Below are 24,028 nucleotides of genomic sequence, written 5' to 3' on the forward strand. Positions count from 1 at the left end.
GAGAAACATTTACATTGTTTTTAAATTTTTAAATTTTGGGGGTAATAATCCAGACTTACCAAAAAAAGTTGTAGAAATAAGACAATTTTTGTATATTTTTCACTCAGCCCATCAGCATTCCTCTCATGGAGTAAAGGGCTGGGTAGAGAATGAGATTATGGCTTAAGCAAATCATTCAGATGATTTTGCCTTTAAGCTTCTAGACAGTAAATCTGATTTCACTTAACTTAAAGCCTTGTGGGGATTTTGTCTTTGTTTTTTAGGGTGACGCAGACTTACGATGCAGGTGCATGTATCTATTTCTACTTTGCCTTTAACTACAGGGGAATAAGTGACCCGCTGACTGTGTTTGAACAGACTGAGGTAATTTTGCATACATGAATATAGCTCTTATATCCTTTTATTTTGATAAAGTTTACCATCAATTTGTGAATTTTAGTTTGACTCTCTTTAATCACTTGTAGCTTTACCTGGTTGATGATATCCCATAGTAATGAGAAGCATATTTGTTGCACTGGGTTGTATACTGAATTGTGAGTCTAAAGTTAATATTCTCTACATGTATTAGAATTAATGTCCTAATATTAATATTCTGTAGCATGTGATTTTTTTGCTTGTTACTTACAGCATGTAATATTGAATGAAATTAAATAACAAAGGACTCTAGGAATGCTTGAACCACTTTGGCAGCCCACTCATCTCCAGATAGTGGCTACTATTGAGGTCAGCAGCCCTGATGCTCTAGGTCTTTGTTGCTGTAACATCTTCTCCTAGGTTTATAATTTATTTGTTTGTTACATCTACATGTAGAGGCCATTGAGGTTCATTTGCTAGTGGTTTTATTACATGTCTTAAATGCCAGCCTTAAGCTTTTAATTTCTGTAAAGCCTTCTGTCAGATAATCAGTATTTCTGGTTATATGTATGTCTAGAGTTGAAGAAACAGACTAGACTCTGAAGGAACTGGGATGAGAATGAGATTTGTTAAAACCTCAGGTGTCCTGGTGTTTTAACTATATTACGTGCTTACCAAAAATAGTAGCCCAAGATGATTTTCAGGGGACACTTTTAGACCCAAACCATGGCCAGGGTTTGGTTGACTCCTGCTTATGCCTCTCTCCCAACTTTTTAATAGCTTTTGGAAGTAAAATTGAAATACAGTAAAATGCACATGAAGTCTACAGTTTCATGAATTTTGACGTGTATGTAAACCAGTGAGATCATCATCCCAATCAAAATAATGAACATATCCATCACCCCCAAAAGTTCAAGTTCTTCCCCATCACCTTAACCTTTCAGTGTTTTTGTATAACCCTCTGGCTACCCAGTGCCCCTTCCCTGTGGTGCTGCAAGAGTGAAGTTATTCCTCGTTTTCCAGTCCAAGCTTCTACCCCTTAAGTGCTCCTGATTTCAAGTATTGCAGTTACTGCTTTATTTAAAATAATTTGTTAGAAGATAAAATAAAACCTCTTAGAGCTAGGCTGCCATATTTATGATTGATTTGACAAATCCTAAGGGGAGGAGGGTTTCTATAAGTTGCTTTGCAATGAGATATGGGCTGCCCGTCCCACATGGACCGTTTCCTACCCTGCCCTAAGTTCGGATGGTTTGTATCATACAACCTGAGTAATTGAGAGGTTCAAGGCAATGTAGATACTTTTCCTCATGGCTATCACCTACTCACAAGTTGAATGTAATTTCAGTTTCTGTTACCCTTTTTTCACCCTGTACTTCAGTGTTTCTTTATTTTGGTTTAAGTGTTTACCTTTCTCACCTTAGTGCTGTGTAAGGAGCCTAGTCAAGGCCTTGTATGTTAAGAGGATGAAACAAGGTTTGAGGTTTTTTGTTTTTTCTTTTTCCACACTTAAATAAATAGGTTTCACAAGTAATTTGCCCCATGCGGGCATTGATGGGTGATCTCTGATAGCTTTGTAAGTAATTTTGAATCCGATGCTCACTCTATGATATTAGGTCAATAATTAACCCATCTAAGCCTCATTTTCTTTATCTGTGAAATGCAAGTAATTGTAATTATCCCATAAGACTATAATAAAAACAAATGTGTTACTGCAGGTAAATTGCTTAGTGCTTTTCTAGATATGCAATAAACAGTCAGTAAATGGTAGTTACTAATGTTTATTGATACAGTGACGTGTACTTCAGAGTAGGACCTGGTTTTGTCTTCACAAAGCATTTTTTCATTGACAATTTAGTGCTGCTGAATTCATTATTTTGCCTTTTTTTATTTTCTAGAATCTGCAAGTGACTTTCTAGTCTAGATTGCGACTATTCACTAGAAAAAACTACAAAGCTAAGCTATGTATTTTAATTGCTTTTTAAACATAGTTAACATAGGAGAAAGGAAAATTAGGCTTCTAGCTTATTATTAACCCAGCAAGTATGTGCCTCCTTTGGGAGTTGAATCTTAACCTCTCACTTTTAAGTGAAATCTGTTTGTTGTATTTTCCAAATATAGGCAGCTGCTAGAGAAGAAATCCTTGATAATGGAGGAAGTCTGTCACATCACCATGGAGGTATTCTTTTTTGATATTCCTAATGTGAAAAAACATTTGGTTTGATAAAATGCTAGGGAGAGACGTAAGATGGATAATACGAGAGCACGTGAGATTTCTTGGAAGTTTGTGTGTCCGTCATTGAGGTAGTCTAGGTTGTGGTAGTAACCAACAGAAGTTTGACTGGACAAGCCTTAGATGCAAGAGGGGACTCCCCAAAACTGGAATCTATAAAAAATTGTGTGTGTATTCTTACATGTTTAAACTCCAGTCACCTTCAAAGTGCTCTCCATCTGATACAGTACATCTATTGAGATGTTTTTTTCTACTGTTCAAAACAGTGTTTGAACTTGTTGATTTTGATGCTTTTTACTGCTTCTGCTGTTTCTTGTTTCACCTCTTCCTCATTGACAAAACATTTCCTTTTGAGAACTTTCTCATCCAGGAAAACCAAAAAAAAGTCATTGGGGTGAAATTGGGTGAATAAGGAGGAGGGCAGGGCACAGGGGTCATGCCATTTATGGTCAAAAACTGCTGAACACTCAACGCAGTGTAAGCAGGTGTGCTTGTAAATCACTCATCAATGACATGGGCAAATGCATTGAAAGAATTATCAAAAGAAATCCACTGAAGCTGAATGTAGCTCCTCACAACAATGCCAGCTGATACACTGGTAGAGATGGGTTTCTGGAACACTCACCTAGTGGGGGAAGCCTGTAGTACAAGAGACTCATCCTCCAGAAGATAATTATGGTTTTGTTTTGTTTTGTTTTTTTGGTCCCCCCCCCCCCCCCGCCCCCGGTAGGAACCTAGACAGCCTTCTGGATTCTCAGGGAACTTAGTGTTCCCCGAGAATCACCTCACTTGCCTGGGAGGTATATAGCCATCACAGCAAAAGCTCTTAAAAGAAAAAAAAAGAATAACAACACAAATGTTTTTCAGCCACTATTGGAATGTAGCTGGATATCAGTGGTACCATATATTGAAGAGCTGTTTGTCCTGCCAGCTAAAATTCAGTAAATTAATCGAGGCAGGATGCAAAAAAATGTTTTCCCAAGGTTTTACTGATGTTTCGTTACTTGGTGACTATTGTGGTAAATACTAAGTTTTATTGGAGAATTGATCACATCAATAAAAATTAGGGTGTATCTAACTATGGGTTAGCAGCAGGCTTATGAAAGGTATATGAGGCAGTTTTTTAAAGTGAAACAATGGCTGTTCAGTCATTAAAATTATAATTTTCAAGGTTATATACCTGTCCCTGTTAATAGAAATTTGTTCTGAATATATCCTTCAATATAATTTGGTGCTTAGGAAAATAGGTATATTTGATTTTTAAAATTAAAAATATATTTTAGGGAGGAGCATGAAGGTAAATGACCATCAATTAAAAAATTCAGCCTATCCCTGCTCTGAATTCTCCATATCCCTCTTTCCCTGTTTGATTTTTTTCACCATAGCGTTTAGTATTATCTAACATATCATATATTTATACTTCTTGAAAGTAGCAACCTCCTCCTGCTGGAAAGTGAGCAGAGAGTTCTGTTTTGTTTGTTGGTATGTACCAGCACCTAGAGTTGTGCACCCTCTCCGCCCCCTCCCGCCATCAACCTTTCATACGTGTGTAGAATAAATAAAAGAATTTTTGTAGAAAAAAGAGTGAGCCGTAGAGGTTCCGTGTTCCTTACACCATTATTGCAGGCAGGCCTGGAGAAGATTGCTAATGCAGTTGAATGAAGTAGAAAGACAATTCCCAGCGTTTTTGTCACCTTACTTTTTTCTTAATCCCTACACATAAATTTCTAACTTTGATGACTGATAAGCATTACAGTGAATGAATTTGTTCTTTGCTTCCTCTTCCTTTTATCGGTATTATCTTTTGATGGAGATTCTAATGAATGTTAGAATGACAAAAATGAAGGGAGGAAAATGGATATTAGAAAGCTCTCAAGTGCAGTCAAAAGCTTCTGATTAACCTCAAAGTCTACACCTGATTTTGGAAATTTAAACACGAAGACATTTTGTAAAGATACTTAGATTTTTAGCACCTTCCTTTAAAATGCTCAGAAAGCCGTATACATTATTTAAAATCTTTCCGATATATTCTCTTTCATGATGACACTATATTAATATGAATGGAACTTGTAGCCCCAGCTGATGTGGCTCAGTGGGATAAGTGCTGGCCTCCAAACCAGAGGGACATGGGGTCGATTCCCAGTCAGGGCACATGCCTGGGTTGCAGTGAGTGAGAGGCAGCCACACACTGATGTTTCTCTTTCTCCCCCACTTCCCCTCTCTCTAAAAATAAATAAATAAAGTCTTTTTTTTTTTTTAAGGAACTTGTAAAAATAGATACTATCATGAAGTAATGATATGTTCTTCATTTTAAATTGATTGCAGTGAGAGAGGAGGCAAAATAATTTAGCCATAGTTAATTTTTTGGAGAAAAAAAATATTCCTTACTGTAGTCAATTTTGCCTTTTGGTACATGTCAGCAGCCAAGAGTGAACTTTCTCTTTTAAGATCAGGAACTGTAGGTTTCATATTTATGATGGTAAATATGAGAGAGATGTGACTCCCAGAGGCTGAGAATAGTTGGATCTTGTATATGGGAGGAAATAGTGGCTTAATTGTCATTTAAGTAATTGGGTTTTATATACTCTATTTCCATTGAAACTTGGATTTTGTTACTTACGAAAGCCGTGGTGATAGTCCATTGTATTAATCAATATACACAAATAGAAGTTTAAAAAATACAGTTGGATGTAAACAGTTACCTGTAAGAGCATGATTCAATTCTTGATCCCAAAGCAAACAATGGAAATAACCTCTTATGATTTTTTTAATACAAAGTATGCTTAGTGCTTTTTAATATTGTTTGTTTTCCATATTATAAATATTATTGAACCACTAAGCAATAGAGTTTCAAAGAAATGTAATTCTTTCCCTGAAGGACCTTACTGTACAGTAAAATAAAATATTATAATATTTCAAAAGGCCACTGATCAAAACTGGTAGGATTATATCATTACTACTTTAAAGTATGTAAAAGTTTCCCATTTTCTTTGAAAAATACTCAAAATGTAACTTTAATAAACATGTAAGTGCTACAGATATTGAAACAGTGAAGATAAAATAGGGAAAGAAATTAACATTTATAAAACTGTGAATATTTCTAGGTACTCTGCTAACCTACAGGTGCTCCTGTAATTCTTCTCAAAATGTTGTGGAGTAGATATTATTTCTGTCTTTCAAATGAAGATATGTTAAAACTGTGAATATACAGTAACTTGCCCAAAGGTATGAGCAGTGATTGTGAATCCCAGAATTTGAATTTCAAGTCATGCCCTCCACTTTGGTATTTCTTTTCTCTTGCTTAAGAGCTTAAAATAGTGAAAACAGGCAAAAAGCTAAAAAGAGTGAAATGAACAGCCTTTGAAACTTTGAAAAGAGACACAATTTTAAAAGTAATAAACTTTACTGTTTTCTTTTAAAATACCAAACCTCTATTTAATTTTGACACTAGTTCACCTGCCTTACTTCAGATGTTAAAACAAATGAATCAACAATTTTAATTTCCTCATTCTAGGTATTTCATTGTTTTCTCAGTCTTTGCACATAAGTCGGCTTGACTTTATGGTTTTTATACGTCCTCATTGTAGGTTTCTAACACGTTGGCAGGATCAGGTAATAAAACAAATGCAGGTCAGCTCATGTTACAGTAAGGCCCCTTGTATAATTCATGTGCATTTTCAGGTTCTAGGCTTTTAGGTTTTCATTTACTGAAGGCTCTCAGGTTTGATGCAATAATTTATTTTTAGAAATTGTTATTTGTAACTTGAATGCAGCAAGGTTTGGTTGCATATTAATTTATTGAGAGGTTCTGCCTCGTAAATAGAAATATTTTTATTCCTATCATATTTCTTGTATTTTTATTTTTTCTGTGGTCAAAAATATGACTACATGGAAGCAAACTAAACTACCTGGGACCATCTGTTGCTTAAAGTAAGAAACTAGGTAAGCTGAATACAAAATATATTTCAGATATATTTTGCTGGGAAAATGAAAATGCTTCCCTTTGCTAGCTTGTCTTCTAAACTACTAAACCTCAGAGGGCTCTGAGCCCTGAGCCAGCGTGTTCTGTGTGTTCATTCACTACCTTAGCGACGACCTCAGGAGCAGGACCTCACACCGTCCTCAGGCTTCTGACTCCCAAATGCCGGAGGGCGTCCGCCTTGCCTCCACCGGGACTGCTGCAGGGGCCTAACCGGTCTGTCCCTTCCACTCTTGCTCCCCTGCTGCTGCTTCTCTTGCCACCGAGTAATCTTTTTTAAAATTCAGTGTTTCCTCCTCACATTCAGAGTAAAATACAAAGTTCTTTTCAGAACCTTCAAGGATATACATAGTGTGCCTATCTCTCCGTCCTCATCTCTTAGTACTTTTTTCCTCTATCAGTATTGGCCTTCTTGCTCTTCCTCAGACATCACCGCTTTCCCCCCTCAAGGCCTTTGCTATTTGTTCCCTCTTTTTCTGATGTTCTTTGTCTTGTCCTCCCCCCCCCCCCTGCATATTTGCATGGCTCATTTTCTCCTTCATTTCCATCTCTGAAAAAAATGCCACCTTCTTAGAGGTGTCTTTCCTGTTCTCTTGAGTAGTTTCTGTGCCCCTCATTTGAATAAGTTCAGTAAGGTTACTGATTTTATCTTGTTCATCACTGTGTCCTCCTGTCCCTAGAACAGTGACTGGCAGGTCTACATAGTAGATGTTCAATGAATATGTTGAGTAGATAAGTACTCACAGACTTGTGGCAGTTTTACAAACTTACATACCTCTGAATTTTTCATTTTAGAATGGCATTAGTCTCATTGCCAATTTAGTTTCAAAAGTTTTAATAACCAGGCTTGTTTGAATATAGAGTCTAATCATGTAATGACTCAGTTTCCAACGTCTGTCTGGAAGTTATTCAGCCATGTAATACGAAAAACAGAGCCATTTTTAAAAGAAGATACAAGAAACATTGTGCGTAGGACAATGATGCCTCAGTCCCTTTCAAAGTAGGCACCTTGGGACCTCACACAGTTCTCCCAGCCGCCATCAGCTGCCCCATGGTATTTTCCTGAATCTCATTGATGATCTGAAATCTTTTCCCTTTCAAAGGTGATTTAGTTTTGGGAAAAGCAAGAAGGTACAGGGCGCCAAATCTGGGCTGGAAAGGGGCTGAGTCACATGAGTGATTTGATGTTTCGCCAAAAAACTGCACACTATGTGATGCATGAGCCAGTGCGTTGTCATGATGAAGCTGCCAGTCACCAGTTTCCCATAGCTGTGGCCTTCGGAATCATCTCAAAAGTTTCTGCAGAGGAACATTCAAGCGTAATGCAAAATTTGATAGAGATTCATTGCTCTACTCGCCCAGTCATTTTGATTGTGACAGCCCCACAGAACACATGCTGACTCAACAGTGTCTATCACCCCTACTGACCTAGTACAGTGAAGTCATCATTGTTCATGCATCTTGCGCATTCCAGTCCACTTTCCTTGACTGCCAGGTTACATTGATGTTGCTCAGACCACTGTCATTATATTAACAATGGCTGGACTTTTTCTGGACAGACCTCGTATTCCATAATATTTCTGGGTAAGAGAATTAACAGAGTCATTCAGTGGAAAAGTAATGTAAAATAATGTGCTATCTCTACAACTGGATAACATTTTAGTGTTCTTCCGTAGATGCGTTATATATGTAAGATTCCATTCAGACTTTGTCTTAAAACAAGTAAAAATTTGAGAGGCTTATAAATTGAGGGCAAAGAACATAGGCTTTGGAATCAAATCTATGTTTGACTCTTGATTCTGCACTTAACTAGCTGTATGACCTGAGGGTAATGACTTCTCTGAGATGAAGTGTTCCCATCTGCAAAACAGGAATAACAGTACTACCTCATAGATTATTGTAAGATTTAAATGTAATAATGCATGTAAAGCATCTAAAGTGTCTTGCATATAGTAGGTACTTAAAAAACAGCTTAAAAAATTAAAAAAAAATTAACAGTACCAAGTGAAAGTATGGTTTGTATTCTTTTTAAAAATTTTTGTAAATTCTCCCCTCGCCCCCAATCTGTACAGACTATTAAAGATACATTTGTTACTCAACCTGAAATAAAAGGCCTGGGAAGAGAGAATTAAAAAAAAATTTTTTTCGCCTGGTCATGGAGGCCCGTGCTGCAGCCTGCTTCTGCTCCTGCTGCTCAAGGCCTGGGCTCCGGCCCTGGGCGGTGCCGTGGGAAGCACCACCACTGGTTGGCAAGGACATGAAGTGAACGGTGCACCTGAGCAGACACCTGGCCAAGGTGACAGAGAGGTGGTCCTGCTGCACACAGGTGGTAACTTCATGTCTCACGCTACCTCCTTCCTTCCGGCCTCGCAGCCAGAGCTTGAAGCCCAGCTGGCACACCTTTGTGTGCAAGGGAGGGGAAAAGATGAGAAAGGGAACAGCTCTAGAACTATGAGAAACCTAAATTAAGGGTAACAGCGGGAGATTCTTCGCGGTCAGGCTCCCAGTGCTCTTGATCCTGGGACTGAGATTTTAGGTCCAGTTAGACCTATGTGCTTTAGCCATATTCAGCTCAGATCACTCCGAGAAACAGTTCGTGGTATTTGAGGGCAACCATAATGTTTCTACCTTCTTCTCCATCAAACACAAATGATGCAAATGATAGCCCTTTTCCTTATTACCACCAGCATGACCCAAGTCATTGAGGTTTCTTACTGCAGAAGAAAATGTGGGCTTGAAGCACAGGGCTGTGCTTAATAAAGGGGCCTTTACAGGCTCTGATTATCAGAGACAGCCAGATAGTGGTATATCCTCTGTCCTCTCTTTGAAGACCATCCTCCCTGCCACTACCCAGGATGTTATTACCGGGATGAGACTGGCAATGTTTCCACCAGCCACCTCAGTATTTTGGGTGACTCCATAGAGATGGAAATCCGGCCTCACTTCCCTCTTTTTGGAGCATGGAAGACCCGTTCCATCGTTGGCTGCAACCTCCCAAGCTATGATTTGGGTGAATAGCATGCACTGAAGGTGAGGTTTGTAGACCAGGTGTTTGATGAGCTTATGATTTTTTAATTGTGAAGATGATCTTGCCCAAAGGCGCAGGAACACCCAAGGTAACAGTCCTTATTAAATCAGCCGTGGCCCACTACACGATAAGCAGCACTGCACCTACCTGGGCACATTTGGATGCCTTTGAATGTTGCCTACAAGAAAAATCTGGTAGAACAAAAAAAGAAAAATAGGGTATAACAGGATATCATGGTGCGCTACACATTCAGCAAGGTGCTCGCACTGCGGGAGCCCCTGCTGGTGGTGGCCCTTCTCCAGATCTTGTTCTTCACAGTCATCATCCACATCAGGATACACTTTTTCATCACAAGGGATCTACCGCAGAAGCCAGGATGAGGGTGGCTTGCATCACAGAGCAGACTCTGGTCAGGAAACGAATAGGTCTCTAATGTCACTTTGATGAGACTATCAATGAGTATAAGCAGTCCCTTAACAGTGGCAAGAAGAGCCTAGAGATGGAACACAAGGCCTTGACCCTTGAGATTGTCTGCTGCAGTCCAGGCCAAAGACAGGGTGCTCTCACCTGTGCGACAGAATGAATGAGATGCGGAAACTGGACACACAGGTCAAGGAGCTGGTACTGAAGTCAGTAATGGGAGCTAAGCAGCTGGTGGCTGGCAAGCTCAAGAAAGACATGCATAGAGAAAGAGAGAAGCTCATCTCGGGAAAACACAGGCTGGTCACCAGTATTAGCCGCATCCTGGATGCTCGGTAGCCCCTGCCAGTTATCCCTAGGGTGGGCCCAGAGTGTTGTGTGTACAGATGGCAAGCGTGTGTGAGAGAGTGAACATTGAGGCCAGTGAATGCTGACATCTGTATTTTGCAAAAGGCCTTCAAGGAAGAGAAGCCAGGTCCTGCCTCAGGCAACAAAAGAAGCTTAGTTTTTGTCCCCAAATTGTTTTAAAAAACAAATGAACAAAAACTTAAATTCCATTAAAAATATCTTTGTTTTGAACAAAGAAATTTTCAGTATTTGATTGGTTTGATTTTGTTCTGAAGCTTCCAATATTTTTTCAAGCCTATAAGCTCTTGTTTTTTACCCTTCTGATTCCTGATGTTAGGGTATTTTGCAAGTGATGCATTGTTGTTTTTTTTTAACTTTTATTTTTTTTAAATCTTCACCTAAGGATATGTTCATTGATTTTAAAGAAAGAGGACAGAAGAGGGAGAGACAGATATCGATGTGAGAGAAACATTGATCTGTTGCCTCGTGTACACACCCTAACCAGGGATCAAATGTACACCTTTTGGTGTATGGGACAAAGCTCCAACCACCTGAGCCACCTGGCCAGGACTGTGCATATTTTTTAAAGCATGTGTGACCAAAAGAAAATAAAGCAAGTACTGTGAAAAAAAATTGTATTTCAGTTACAGTTGACTTACGATATTATATTAGTTTCAGGTGTACAGCATAGTGATTAAACACTTACATAACTTATGAAATGTTCACCTCAGTAAGTCTAGTATATGGTTTGTATTCTTAAACCCTTGCCCTAACTATTGAAGAAAGGGTTACGGTTTATTTGAAAAATACCCAAATTTAAGGAATATGATTCAACAATTGTCTTACGTTATTTTCATTCATAACCTGCAGTTGGTCTCACTCTATAGAAGTTCTGTTATTCTACAATCTGTATGAAAGAGAAATAATTTTCTTCACACCATTGACTATAAAATTTGGTATAGAAAAATGTCTTTTCATAAATGCTTTTCTGCTTAAAGTTTATCATAAAATTTGTAAATTTCAGGGATCCTGTATCGGTTCATAAAGCAGACACCTTTCTATGTAAATTTTAAAGAGTGGGTTAAATTGTTCTGCTAAATTTAATAATAGAGCTATTGAGAGATCACTTTATGTGTAAAAAAAGATTTTCCTTAATCTGCATTCTGAACTTAAAACTCAAGTTGACCTCATAGTAGCATCTTTCTTTACTGACCTTCAGGCAGTGTCGTGACACTCTCAGTACCATTTTTGAGTTCAAGAGTAGAAGGACTGGGGGTTGAGAGAATATTGATGCAATTTCTCTTAGAAGGTTTGGCCTGTAATTGTGATTAATAACAGTTGCTTTCACTATCTGGAAACAGACAGGCTGGTTTGTCTGCCTACAATCATGCTGTGATAAATGGAGCTATTTTAACTCTGGTTTTGTGTATCAAAGAAAACAGATGTAGTCTGGAACTGGAGGCTATAGGAAATATAAAGCCTGCTTAACTTAATCTTCATAGTGCTTGTTTTTGTAACTGACGAGCTGGTCAGTTTAAACAGCAGAGTTTATGTCAGCCACATATTTAATTTCAATTTATGACTTAAGTTTTTAAGTCGTTCATTTGCTAAAATTATACCAAAGTCCTTGTCAGGAAGTAAAAAGCCTTGATTAAATATAACCAGTTTAAATATTGGTGTCTTCACCTAAATAAGTTATTTACTGTTGTTCAGAGAGTAATTATGGGGCAGCTGCTCTCAGCTATTTTGTGTGGTCTTAACAGAATCCAATAGTATCAGAAACTTTAAAAAGACTATTCAAAGGAATAAGCAAAAGATCAGCTTTGAGGCCATTTATTAAAAACCTGTATTGTGAAATAAAAGACACACAGATTAGAAAGGAAGAAATAAAATTGTTGCTATTTATACATGACATGATTGTCTTCACAGAAAATTCCAAAGAATCTACGAAAACAAGCTAAGCAAGATCACAGAATACAAGAATACACACAAAAATCAATCACATCTCTATGTGTTAACAACAAACATATGGAAACAAATTTAAAATATTTACAGTACCATTTGTAGTTGCTTCAAAGAGGATGAAATCTAACAAAATATGTACAGGATCTGTGTTCTGAAAATTAAAGAAGTGTTGGTGGAAAAAAAATCAAAGAAGACCTAAATAAATGGAGAGACTATGTAGAAAACTGAACATAGTAAAGATGTCAGTTCTCCTCAGATCTGTCTGTTTAATGCAGTTCCTACCAAAATTTCGGCAATAATTTTTAGTAGATATAGAAAAGATTATTTTAAAATTTACATGGTAAAGCAAAGGAACTACACTGCCAAAACAATTAAAAGAAAAGTCATAGGGACCCATCTACCTGATTTCAAGACATAGCTATAGGAATCAAGACTGTGTGGTATTGGAGGAGAGATATTGATCAATGGAACAAAATGGAGAACCTGGAAATGGACACACACAATTATGTCCAATTGATTTTGACAAAGGTACAAAAGCAGTCCAATGGAGGAAGCATGTATAGAATGTTCAACAAATGGTGCTGGAACAATTGAACATCTGTAGGCAAAGAAAGAACCTTGACCTTGTACCAAAATAATCTCAAAATAGGTAATGGACTTAAATGTAAAACATAAAATAATAAAACTTAGAGGCAGAAAAAAAGGGTGGGGAAATCTTCAGAACCTAGAGCTAGGCAAAGAGTTCTTAAACTCACAGAAGTACAGTTCATTGAAGGGAAAATTAATAGGTTGGAGTTAAAATGTTTGCTCTGTGAAGGACTCTGTTAAGAGGCAAAAGGATGGGCTACAGAATGGGAGAAAATACGCTCCAACTGCATATCCAACAAATACTTATATGTATAACATTTAAAGAACTCTCAAAACTCAATAGTGAAATACAAACACCTATCACAAAGCTAAAATTAAAGAATAGTGACGATAATCCAGTGCTGGCCAGGCTGTGGAGAAACTAGGTCAATCATGCATTGCTGGGAGTAGTAGAAAGTGGTACAGCCATTTGGTGAACAGTTTGGCAGTTTCTTATAAAAGCAAACATGCAACTACCATTCAACCCAACAGTTACACTCTTGGGCACTTATATCAGGAAATTGAAAACTTAGGTCCACAACAAAAAACCTGTACATTAATATTCAGAGCAGCTCTACTCACAACAGCTCCAAACAGCCTAGATGTCCTTTAACTAGCACAATAGCCCCTTCCTTCCATGGTTTCAGTTTCCTGTAGTCAGTGATGGTTTGAAAATATTGTGGAAAATTCCAGAAATAAACAATTTATAAGTTTTAAATTGCAGGCTGTTCCGAGTAGCATGATGAAATACCATGCTGTTCTGCTGCATCCTGGTTGGGAGGTGACTCATCCCACACTATATGCACCAACTGCCCATTAGTCACTTAGTCATCTCAGTTATCAGACAGAATGTCATGGTATTGTAGTGCTTGGTCCCAAGGAACCCTTCTTCTACTTAAAAATGGCCCCAACGTGCAAGAGTAGTGATGCTGGCAATCCAGATATGCCAAAGAGAAACTGTGAAGTGCTTCCTTTAAGTGAAAAAGCATGTGTGTATAGGAAAAAACAATAGTATATAGCGTTCGGTGCTGTCCATGGTTTCAGGGTTCCTGGGGGCCTTGTAACATATCCCCTGTGGGTGAGGGGCGGCTACTGTAAATGGCTAAACAGTTGTACATCTGTACCATGGAATACTACTTAGCAATGTGAAGACATCAGCTATTAATGCACGCAGCAACTTGGGTCTAGGGAGTTATGCTTAGTGAATTTAAAAAAGCCCAATTTCAAAAGATTTGTGGTTTTATATTTATAACATTTTTGAAACGTCAAAATTATAGAAACAGAGAATAGATGAGTTGTTTTTAAGAATCTGGCGTGGAGAGGGGGTGATTATAAACAGGCAACGCAGGGATCCTTGTGGAGATGGAACTGTTCTGAGTCTTGACTGTTTCAGTGTCACTATCCTCGCTGTGATTTTGGCCTTTTGATGGCGACCAGATGAAGACAGCCTTTCCAATATTGAATCTTTATCAGATTACCATAAGATCGCAAAAATTAGTTTTGTCCTTTAAATAAAATTTTTTTCCTTCGTTTTTTTTTCTTTGTGACTGGCTTTTATTCCCACAAAACTTTTAAATTGATTATAATATTTTTTCTCTGAAGCAGTTTTGTAAAGAGTTAGATCCCAAGACCAGACTGTAGAAGCCAATTTAACCCATAATTTAGCCAAACATTTAACAATTTCAACAATTTCAGCTATATCATAGGATAAACAGGGTTAAGAGCTGACGGGAAACCTGTTGTAAGAATGTATTGATTCCTGTGCCTTCCCACTCATGCAGCTACAGATGCCTAGTCCAAGGCAAAAGGGCAGCGGCAACATTATGTTGGCCATCTTCCACCGTATGCTGTGTACACCTGTAGTAGCTTCCTGCCTCAGGTGGATCACCAGATGAGACTAGGTGTGTTGTATACTACCCCTCCTCTTTGGATCTTTAAAGAGAACTTTTTATTCCCAGCAGTTTTATGTCCAAGACTCTTCTAAGTGTTTGTTAGTCTGAGAATGCATGTGCTACATTATTAAATTGTCACAGAATAACTAACTTTTTATAGTTAGTTTCATTCATTTAGCAAACAGTTAACCCTAATAGATATTTTCAAGTGTAATATCTGTCAAAAGTAACCTTTTTTTAATGTTGTTCTTTGTTGTCAAACACAGAAGCCACTCGGCTGGCTCTCTGTAGCTGTTTACATTTAAATTGATGAAAATTAAAAATCCACTTCTTCATTTAGAGTAGCCACCATTCAAGTGCATAATATTATTATGTGGCTAGGGGGCTACTGTGTTAAACAGTGTGAATACAGGACATTTCTATCATCACAGAAAATTGTGTTGGACAGTGCTGTGGGCCTGTATTTCATATATATTTCAACATATTGGCTGGAAGGATGGCCAAAAAGAAAACTTAAAATGTTTTTCAATAGACATTAGATTCAAGTCTTTAAACGTTAACTTTTAAATAAAACATGTTTGCCATTAATGGTTATTTTTTTCTCAGTAAATAAAATCTCAGAATTTCTCTTAATTTGGACAGTAACCTCAAATTTAGAGCAAGGTCACCTAGCAATGGCAATATAAGCCATTTGCTGCTAATCCATTGGGTTATAGCAGTGAAGGTATGTTGCCTTTATGGAAATTGTTTGGGGTCCTAAGAAGTGGATGCTTGGAATCATACACTTCATGATTTCTTGGTCTTGGCACTGTTGACATTTTTGGCCAGATTACTTTTCACTGTGGGGACTGTTTTGTGCATTGTAGTATCTTTAGCATCATCTCTGGCCTCTACTTACTAAATTCCACTAGTGTTGCCCCAGTTGTGATAATTAAAAATGTCTCCAGACATTGCTAAATGTCCTCTGGGGTACAGAATTGCCTCTGTTGAGAACAACTGATAGAGCCCAAAGAGTGTTAGCTACTGTAGAATAGCTCTGAGTATATACAAGAAATAATGTCCGAATATAGGGAATGCAGGCAGATAAAACCAAGTAAATTAAGGAAAGCCAGGTTCCTTTTCCGAGATATTTGAACCCTTACCCCTCATCTAAAATAGCTGATAGATAACTTTGACTCAGTGTTTATGTTTTATTTTAGCTAATGTTTATTGAATTCTTATTGTGGCATACACATGTTATACAACAGGGCTACAAAAATGAATAAAATATGGCCTCAGTCTTCAAGAAGCATATAATGTTTTCTCCCCTTTTCTGCCCATATTTGTCTCATGTTATTTGACCTGTTCACTTACTTTTGACTTTGTTGTGTGGGCATTACTTTGCACAGAATTTAAACTTCAAGTGTGTCAAGCCATCTTTGGGGGATATATAGCAGAATTCACACATGATTGTGTTCTGAAAACAGATTGAATCCAGCTCTTATAATCTGTTATTACCCTAGTAATTTAAACTTTTTTTCTGTTTTATAATCTCTAAAGATCTATTCAAGTATCTGTAAAATCTTAGAGATACTGTATAAACTGCACAGGTGAAATCTTAGCATGATGAAAATGTACATTTTAAATATTTACGAAGAGAAAAATCTTATAATAGGAGATATTAATTGCTTTGTTAACATGGTATTCTTGAGTTTTTCATCTTGATATCAGAAGTTTCATTAGTAAAAAATAAGTCACATGGCTTAAAATCAAACATGACTTTATCCACTAAGCATTAAATTAGCCGTGTGGATAGTCATAACCCCTTCTCATACACCTTGAAGGCTGGGTGTCAGCATCCCTCAGTCGGAGATCTGTTGGCTGATGTTAACATGCACCTTCACCAAAATCAAACACACAAAAATGTACTTTATAGCACCAACAAATGGACAGCTAAATCCTTTTTTCCAGTTGAGGCCCGTTGCCCCTTCTGAGGAAACCTTGTCGCAGTCAGGTCGCCAGGTGCCTCGAGGAATGGAAACGGTCCATTGTCCTCTCTTTCTGTCAGTACCTCCGGAGCTTCCGGGAGCCAGAACCTCAGCTGGCAAGAGGTTAGGTGTGCCTCCAGCATAGCTCCTGACACAATTCAGTGGTAGCTTGGCTGCGTTACTTAAATTTTGAAATACAAATGGATGCTCAGATCACTCACACAAGCAGCTAAGTCTAGATTTTGTTTTAAAAATATAACTCGCAGAATAGTGCTAAAGGTATCCAATATGCTCAAACTCAACTTTCAAAGTACAGTTGTTACAATAATAAGTTAGATGTTTTTATTCTACTTTGGCTAAATTCTGCTTCTAAGCTTTAGCTTTAGACATCTTCTAAATGTACAGCCTATTTTGTAATATTTCATAATAAGTATATAATCTTTTCAACCTTATAATCAAATTAATAATACAAACAGTTTTAACTATATCTAGCTGAAAAGAAGTCTGGCTAATAGAGCTTGGATTTATCACTTTTGAGAGAGGACTATTGGGTAGTTTTTGGTAGGCTTTCAGGCCCTTAGAACACAGGGTAGTTCCAGAGAATTCTTGGTGGCTGGGCTGACCACCGTGTCCACACTTCACACACACAACACTGCCTGCCCCTCCCCTCGCATGTGTGTCTGTTCAGTCTTTTATGCTGCTGATCATTCCACAGATGCGTTCTTCCTTGGAGATGTTAGCATCCCAAGGGGCTTGTCGACCCTATGATTTCAAAGAGTATCTTTAAAAGCTTCATTTTTTCCTGTCCCACAAATAAGTTTTCAAAAACATAGTGTATATTGTAGAACACAAAATACTTGTTTCATCCGGTCTGTATGTACATTATCAGAAATTAAACTGTAAAAAAGTGAACTCCACTTTTAATTTAAGCAGATAATTTCCCCCATTTGTTTTCTATAATGTCTAGAATTTGGATGGCTTGTGTTTTTTGTATCTTTAAAAATGCTTCTAAGACTCTTAAATGACAGGCGTACGCACCTTGGGCATTATAGATGTAGAATAATTGTGAACTGTAGAATACAGAGTCCCTATCGTGTTTTCAGAAGTGATGGAGTTGGCTTTCCGGAGCTGCAGGGTCGACCCTCAGAAGTGAAAGGAATCTAGTTGAGTCAGTGGTCATGAATATCCCACCTCAGATAACACAGGTCTGGAAAGAGCATTAAGATTCATGTGATAGGAATGTGTACATGACTTCTCATGGATAACTAGATATACAAGGAATGTTTCAGTCTGAGGCTTGCTGTTTTTGCTGGTTTTATTCATTGTCCTGTCTTCCCATATGCCATGCTACAGAAGGAACAGAGTTTCCTTCCCATCTCTGAAAACAAGCTCTACAACTAACTGTTCTAGCAGCTCCTATAGGGTTGCACACATGTGTGTCACATGTGTCCAGAGCAGTATAGTCAGCTAATTTCTAAATGCCTTGCAGTACAAATAAAGATTGGACGGATGGCATCATCATTATTATTGTTGGTTAGCGCTAGAATAAAAATCTTCTACTTTGAAATGGGATCTCTTTTTGGGATCAGGACCTTTGGGGTTTTGTTGTTGTTTATAATTTATCAATTCATCTGAAACAGCCAGAGAATTTTATAAAGAACTATGTCCAATGATTGTGTTATTACAAAGACTCTTTGAACATTTTTACTTAAATTGTGTTTTTTGTTTGGACACTTAATCCCACAATGCAGTTGATTTAAATGATTGAGCAAAACCAAAAAGATTCCTAGTCCCTTTAAGTGCATGAGCCATGATTTCTGATCTCAGTTTAAATTCTGTTATCAGTGACAGAAACTCACAGACCTCTGCCATGAAGGGGTTAAATTCTTTCATTAAATATGTTTATGAGGGGCCACAGCCATGCTGCCTGTACTGCCTTTTTAAAAACTTTCTAGTTCACTAATCAAATGTATGTTAGATTGATTATTGTAAAAGTATAAACCATAGAAAATTTGACAAGATAGATGTGTAAATTATCCTTCTGACAGAACTAATGATGCACTCCAAGCACCTTCTGTTTTCCAGCGCTTGGTGAGCGACTTCATTAAATATGCAGTGGCTGTTGGGTGGCTTCTCAAATGATGGTTCAGTTCCTTGTGGAATTGCATCATTACTAGAGGTGTAAAACCAGGCAGACAAGCTAGCTGTTGGGCATCCTGCTGAGGTTCTAATGTGCTCCATCTTGTTGGAGCAGTTGTTTGCAGTCTTTTCGGGACAATTAGAGCCATAACCACAGGACACATTCAGTGAAGCTATATTACAGATAACAGTGGAGACTGGCAGCGACTGCTCTCCACCCCTCTCTGTGGAGCTGCCTCGGTGTGGGTGGCTCGTAATAATGCTGCTTCCGCTTTTTTTAATCCCTTGGAGCAAATCTGGAAATAACTGATTTGTAACTTTTTAAAAGTTCTTAAAACCATAGGATATGCGAGGTGAAAAGACTATAGATTTTAAATCTCTTGCAGGAGAGAAAACTGAGGCTGAAGCATTATGGTGTGTTGTTCCTTAGGAAGATAAGGGGAGGACCTGGTAAATATCTTTTAGGTGGTAGAGGTTTCGTGAATGGGAATTTGTGCCGCTTGCCTTCTAGTTTTGGAGCTCTTTTAAACAAATCATTTTTCTTTTTTGAATTTAAGATTTTTTTCCCGCCGTACCTCATTTTCCCCTATCTTAACACCAGCAATGTCTTATTTCTAGAAGCTAAGCAGAAATATTTTGCTTTCTCAGAGTATCATGTTATTTATTATTTTAATGACAATTTGATGGTTTCCTGGAGAACTGGACACAAAAGGTGCTTTGAATTAAGCTTGAAATGGTGTTTAAGATTTCCAAAAGGCAGATGCTATGGTGTGTCACTGCAGCCTGATGAATGGGAGCGCGTTTTAGAATGACAGGCGGGATACCTTAATGAAAGAAGGGTCCCATTTCCGCTGGCCAGTTAAATCGCTGTCGATGACTTTGGGTCATTAATGAACATGTGTGGAAAATGACCATTTGAATTCAATTACTATATTAATACAATTTGAAAAGTACTAACCAGATAGTCCTATTCAAAAATTAAAAGATTTATCCATTTCACCACAGATAAGTCAGCATGTTGCGTTGCTTTTTAATGCCAAAAACATACTGACATTTCAGAATCCTTTTACAGATTAAGTACATATCCTTTCTTATAAGAGTTCTACTTAGAAAGGTTATCTTTTTTATTGAGTTCTTTTTAAAAGGTGATTTATGCTGCTAGCCATTATATTAGTTCATTTTTCTCAGAAAAAATTCGTAAGACCAAGAACAAAGAACGGGAACGTTATACAGTGCATAAAAGCAGAAGAGTAAGTTTAATATGAATTAGGTGTTTGATTTACTTAGTACCTAAAGAAATCTCTAATTTGGGGAAAACAATAGGAAGAAAGTAACCATTATTTGGGAACATGCAAATTTATATAAAGATAATACGAAAAGAAAATGCAAATGAAAAAGCTCCCTAACAAGATTTTTTTTTTTCTTAAACCCAAGGCTCAGATTTTCTTAAAAATTGTTAAGCTTTTGTTTTCCTTCAAATATTTTGCAGATATGTATCCTGTCATGTTTTGCTATATTATACCCAACAATTTCACCTGAATATGATTTTTCTCTTGAGTTAACTTCATTTTCTCTGAAACTTTGGCTGTTTTGATTGTTAAACAGGAGGTGGATTCTTTGGAAATGCACATTTTTCTCATTTTGTTATTTGTAAAATGGGCCATAATCTCAGTCCAAGCTTTCTTCATCTTCATTTCATAGTTTACAGAAAAAGGAGACACTGTGGAGCACAGGCTTCCCCTGGGAATACATTGCGCTTAATGAGCTTGATAGTCTGGTGGGCTCAATAAATCAAATAAAGCAAAACATTTCTCATTTTTGAATAAAAGCATTTATCACACAGTGTTTGTTCATTCGTGGTCACAAGATTGATTGGTTCCCAGCATCACAGTGTATATTGAAGCATTTTTTATTTTGTTTTTCCAGTGGGCAAGTTACGGAAGCAGTGGCTAAAGGAAAGTATCTCTGATGTCGGCTTTGGGATGCTGAAGTCTGTCAAGGAATATGTGGACCCCAATAATATCTTTGGAAACAGAAACCTTTTATAAATCCAGTACTGTTGTTATGAAAAAAGTCACTTTTCTTTGAAGTCCTCAACTATTGTTATGCCAGTAATCATATATATCATGGACTCTATCTCAGCTACATTTGTGTGTTGGTTTAACATAAGTTTGCTTCATTCTGTAGTTTATTTTGTTTCTACATTTATGGATTGACAGATGGTATTCCTAAGTCTCTCTCATTTGGTTGTCATTTCAAATTTTAGTCAGGCAGCACAAGCCTGCCAGTTGTTCTTGTGAAGGAAGATGCTGCCAGCTGTTTTGTATTGATGTTTCCTCTTGGGAACAAAGGCAGATTTTGGTGTCATCTATTGCTTATCCAGCCTCTTTTTAAAAATGTCTCTGAGAAGCAGATATTTTGGGAAGGATTCCACTGAAGAGTGATACCCATGTACGTTTAAGGGCACATTCTAGTGTGTCGGCCAATAAGGGAGGATACTCATAAAACAGTGTTGGCCGTCTTATTTAGGATGTTTTCCATTCTGTAAGGTGCTTGGCCGACCTTTATTTTTTTATTTTTTGAAGTTAGTATACAATTATAAAACTTTAAATCATCGGTATACAAATTATGCTGTTTGGGGACACGTTTTTGTTCTCCATGTTTCTGTTTCTACTAAAGTATGAGTTGTATTTGTATCACTGAGATAACCTATTGTTATATCCTATTTCATTCATAATATGTTTTATAAGAAAAGCTGATTTATATTACTCAGTGTTTATGGAGAACAGGTTTACCATGAAATGAATGCCTTTATTCAGCTTAGAATCCTAATGTTTGTGATTGCACATTCTTGTTGCTAAGATGCAGAAGCTGCAACAGGAGAGAAGGAAGACTCCTTATACTTAATGTCTCCAGTTGGAAGAATTGTTTGGCTAAAGAAACACAGTCATCATTCAGCTATTGAATTTGAAAGCTTCAGTAGTTTCAATGATAAAAATAAAAATCTTTTTAAAAAAATTAACCCAAACAACATGATAAATTTTCATATAAAAGTAAAATTTCAGTTAAGTTTTTAATAATGGCTTAACACCTTTTTTTGAATTACTGGTTTAACCTAAATTTTAAAAAACTGTAATGTATTAATACACATAGCATAATCAAAAGTTTGAAATATATTTCTTAAATAATGGGGAGAACATTAATCACCTTTAGCATACATTTTTACATTCAAACCTAGATATTAAAGTAAGTAAAAGGATTACTTTGAATCACTGTCTGTCAAGGTTCATGATTCACAATTTGAGATGGATTCTTTTCTTAATGCAATACCTAACTTTTGATAATTTTTTAAAATTAATATTTGATCAGTAGGTCACAATACAGATGATCCTGTAAAAAGACATTCTGTCTGTCTATGTAGCAACAGCGCCAGAGTATTTTTGGGCAGTTTGATACCTTTTATATCTGAAGATAGCCTTAACCAGAAAAGTGAAAATTTAAAATTGACAAAATGGTATTTTTAAGGCTTCAAAATGATAAATGATTTTAATTATTAAAATTGGCCTCAAATCTGTAAACCAGAATTAAATATTAGTTTAACAACAAAAACTAAATATTGATTTATCAGAAGCTGCCTCTCTACATTGGTGATTTATTTTTAATTATAAAATTTCTAGCACATCTGTGCTTAAAGCCCTTGATATTTGAAAGAGTTGGATACTCGATGAGGAAATTACACTTGCCTCTCTAGTTAAAAAAATCTCAGCTTTATAAAATGCATCTATTCATGAAGGTGATTTCTCTGATTGGTGATCAAAATGTAAAACTTTAATATCTCCTGGAGTGTATACATGTTTCTGAGTAATTTTTTTAAAAATAAAACTTACAGATTCATAAGCAGATCCATTCTGTTGCATGTGATTGTTATAATATTCTTTCCCAGGGAGTTCAGATTTCAACAACCTCAAAAATCTGTATTTGATATTAGGAAACTATAAATTTAACACCTGAAATTGTTGTGTTCGCTATTCTACACAAACCTTGTGGAAATCAGTGATTTATGTCTTTTTTCTCCATGTTTCTGGGATTCCCAATCTTGATTTTATAGTGATGACTGCATTTCATAGTTGGCATCATTTCTATGGGGATCATTTTGAAACATATGAACACTCATCAGTACTATTTCACTCTGATTTAAAATCAGAAAGCCTTTCTGCCGCTTTCATACGCCCGCTTCTGAGAGGTGCCGCTGCACATACTCAGTGTCTGGAGAGCCGAGTTCTTGAACATGCACAGAAGCACTTAAACCTTGCCTCGTATTTCTGAAATATCTGAAAATGGCCCCATAAAAGTTAAAGCCGGGAGGCCGTTGTTTCTGTGAGGCTTCTTACCTCATTTTGAATAAGTTCATTTAAGATTTTTAAAGGTTATACCCTATTTGGTTTTCAGCACTACATAACACTGACTTTCTTAGTCATATTTCTGATATTTTATTTGATGTCACATTTGGGTTGGGGATTTAGTGGGAATGGGAACTTGCTCCTAGTGAGAAATGGCATTGATACTAAACACTCAATATGAACAGGCTTTATGGACCCTTAGAGTAACTGTTGCCTTAATGTTTGGTGCAGTTTACAGTGCATGATGAGTTTAGTCTTATGCCGAGTAACTTGAGCTTCTTTAGGAAGAATTGTAAAAACCACATGTTTATTGTGCCCAGCATATTACTGCAAAAGATTAAATTCTTTCCTTTTGTGAGGAATTGGGTTTTCTTCCTAAATGCATACATATTATATACCATACAATTACTTTAAAGTTATTTATGAAGCTAGAAAGCTTCTGGTGTGCATAGCTGTACTGATATATTTTGGAAAATAAAGTAAAGGATCAACTTCCATCAATGTGTATAGTATACCAGGTACAGATGGTTCCAAGGCCACCTCTTTCTCAGAATATTCTCTTGGTAACTGTGAAGTCCTAGCTTGCATTTTTGAAAATGTCTTTGTGCATGTTGGCTCCAGAGATTTTCCACTGTTACATTCTTTTATAACTACAATGTTTTAAGCATAGCTGATC

At 37.0% G+C, this 24,028-nt stretch overlaps 1 protein-coding gene across 2 annotated transcripts in view; it reads left to right on the forward strand.

Annotated features, from left to right (window-relative positions):
• The window catches only part of AGPS (alkylglycerone phosphate synthase), a 141,137-nt gene extending 118,203 nt beyond the window's left edge, over positions 1 to 22,934 (forward strand). For both annotated transcript variants that reach the window (XM_054562498.1, XM_054562499.1), the window contains 3 exons: positions 264 to 363; positions 2,476 to 2,533; positions 20,879 to 22,934. In XM_054562498.1, the coding sequence (XP_054418473.1) occupies positions 264 to 363; positions 2,476 to 2,533; positions 20,879 to 21,000 (280 nt within the window). In that variant the 3' untranslated portion in view covers positions 21,001 to 22,934. The remainder of the gene's footprint in view (positions 1 to 263; positions 364 to 2,475; positions 2,534 to 20,878) is intronic.
• The last annotated feature ends 1,094 nt before the right edge of the window (positions 22,935 to 24,028 follow it).

This window comes from Pteronotus mesoamericanus, unplaced genomic scaffold, assembly GCF_021234165.1.
Source record: "Pteronotus mesoamericanus isolate MK-2021 breed Mesoamerican mustached bat unplaced genomic scaffold, CSHL_Meso_final scaffold_651, whole genome shotgun sequence".
Lineage (NCBI taxonomy): Eukaryota > Metazoa > Chordata > Mammalia > Chiroptera > Mormoopidae > Pteronotus > Pteronotus mesoamericanus.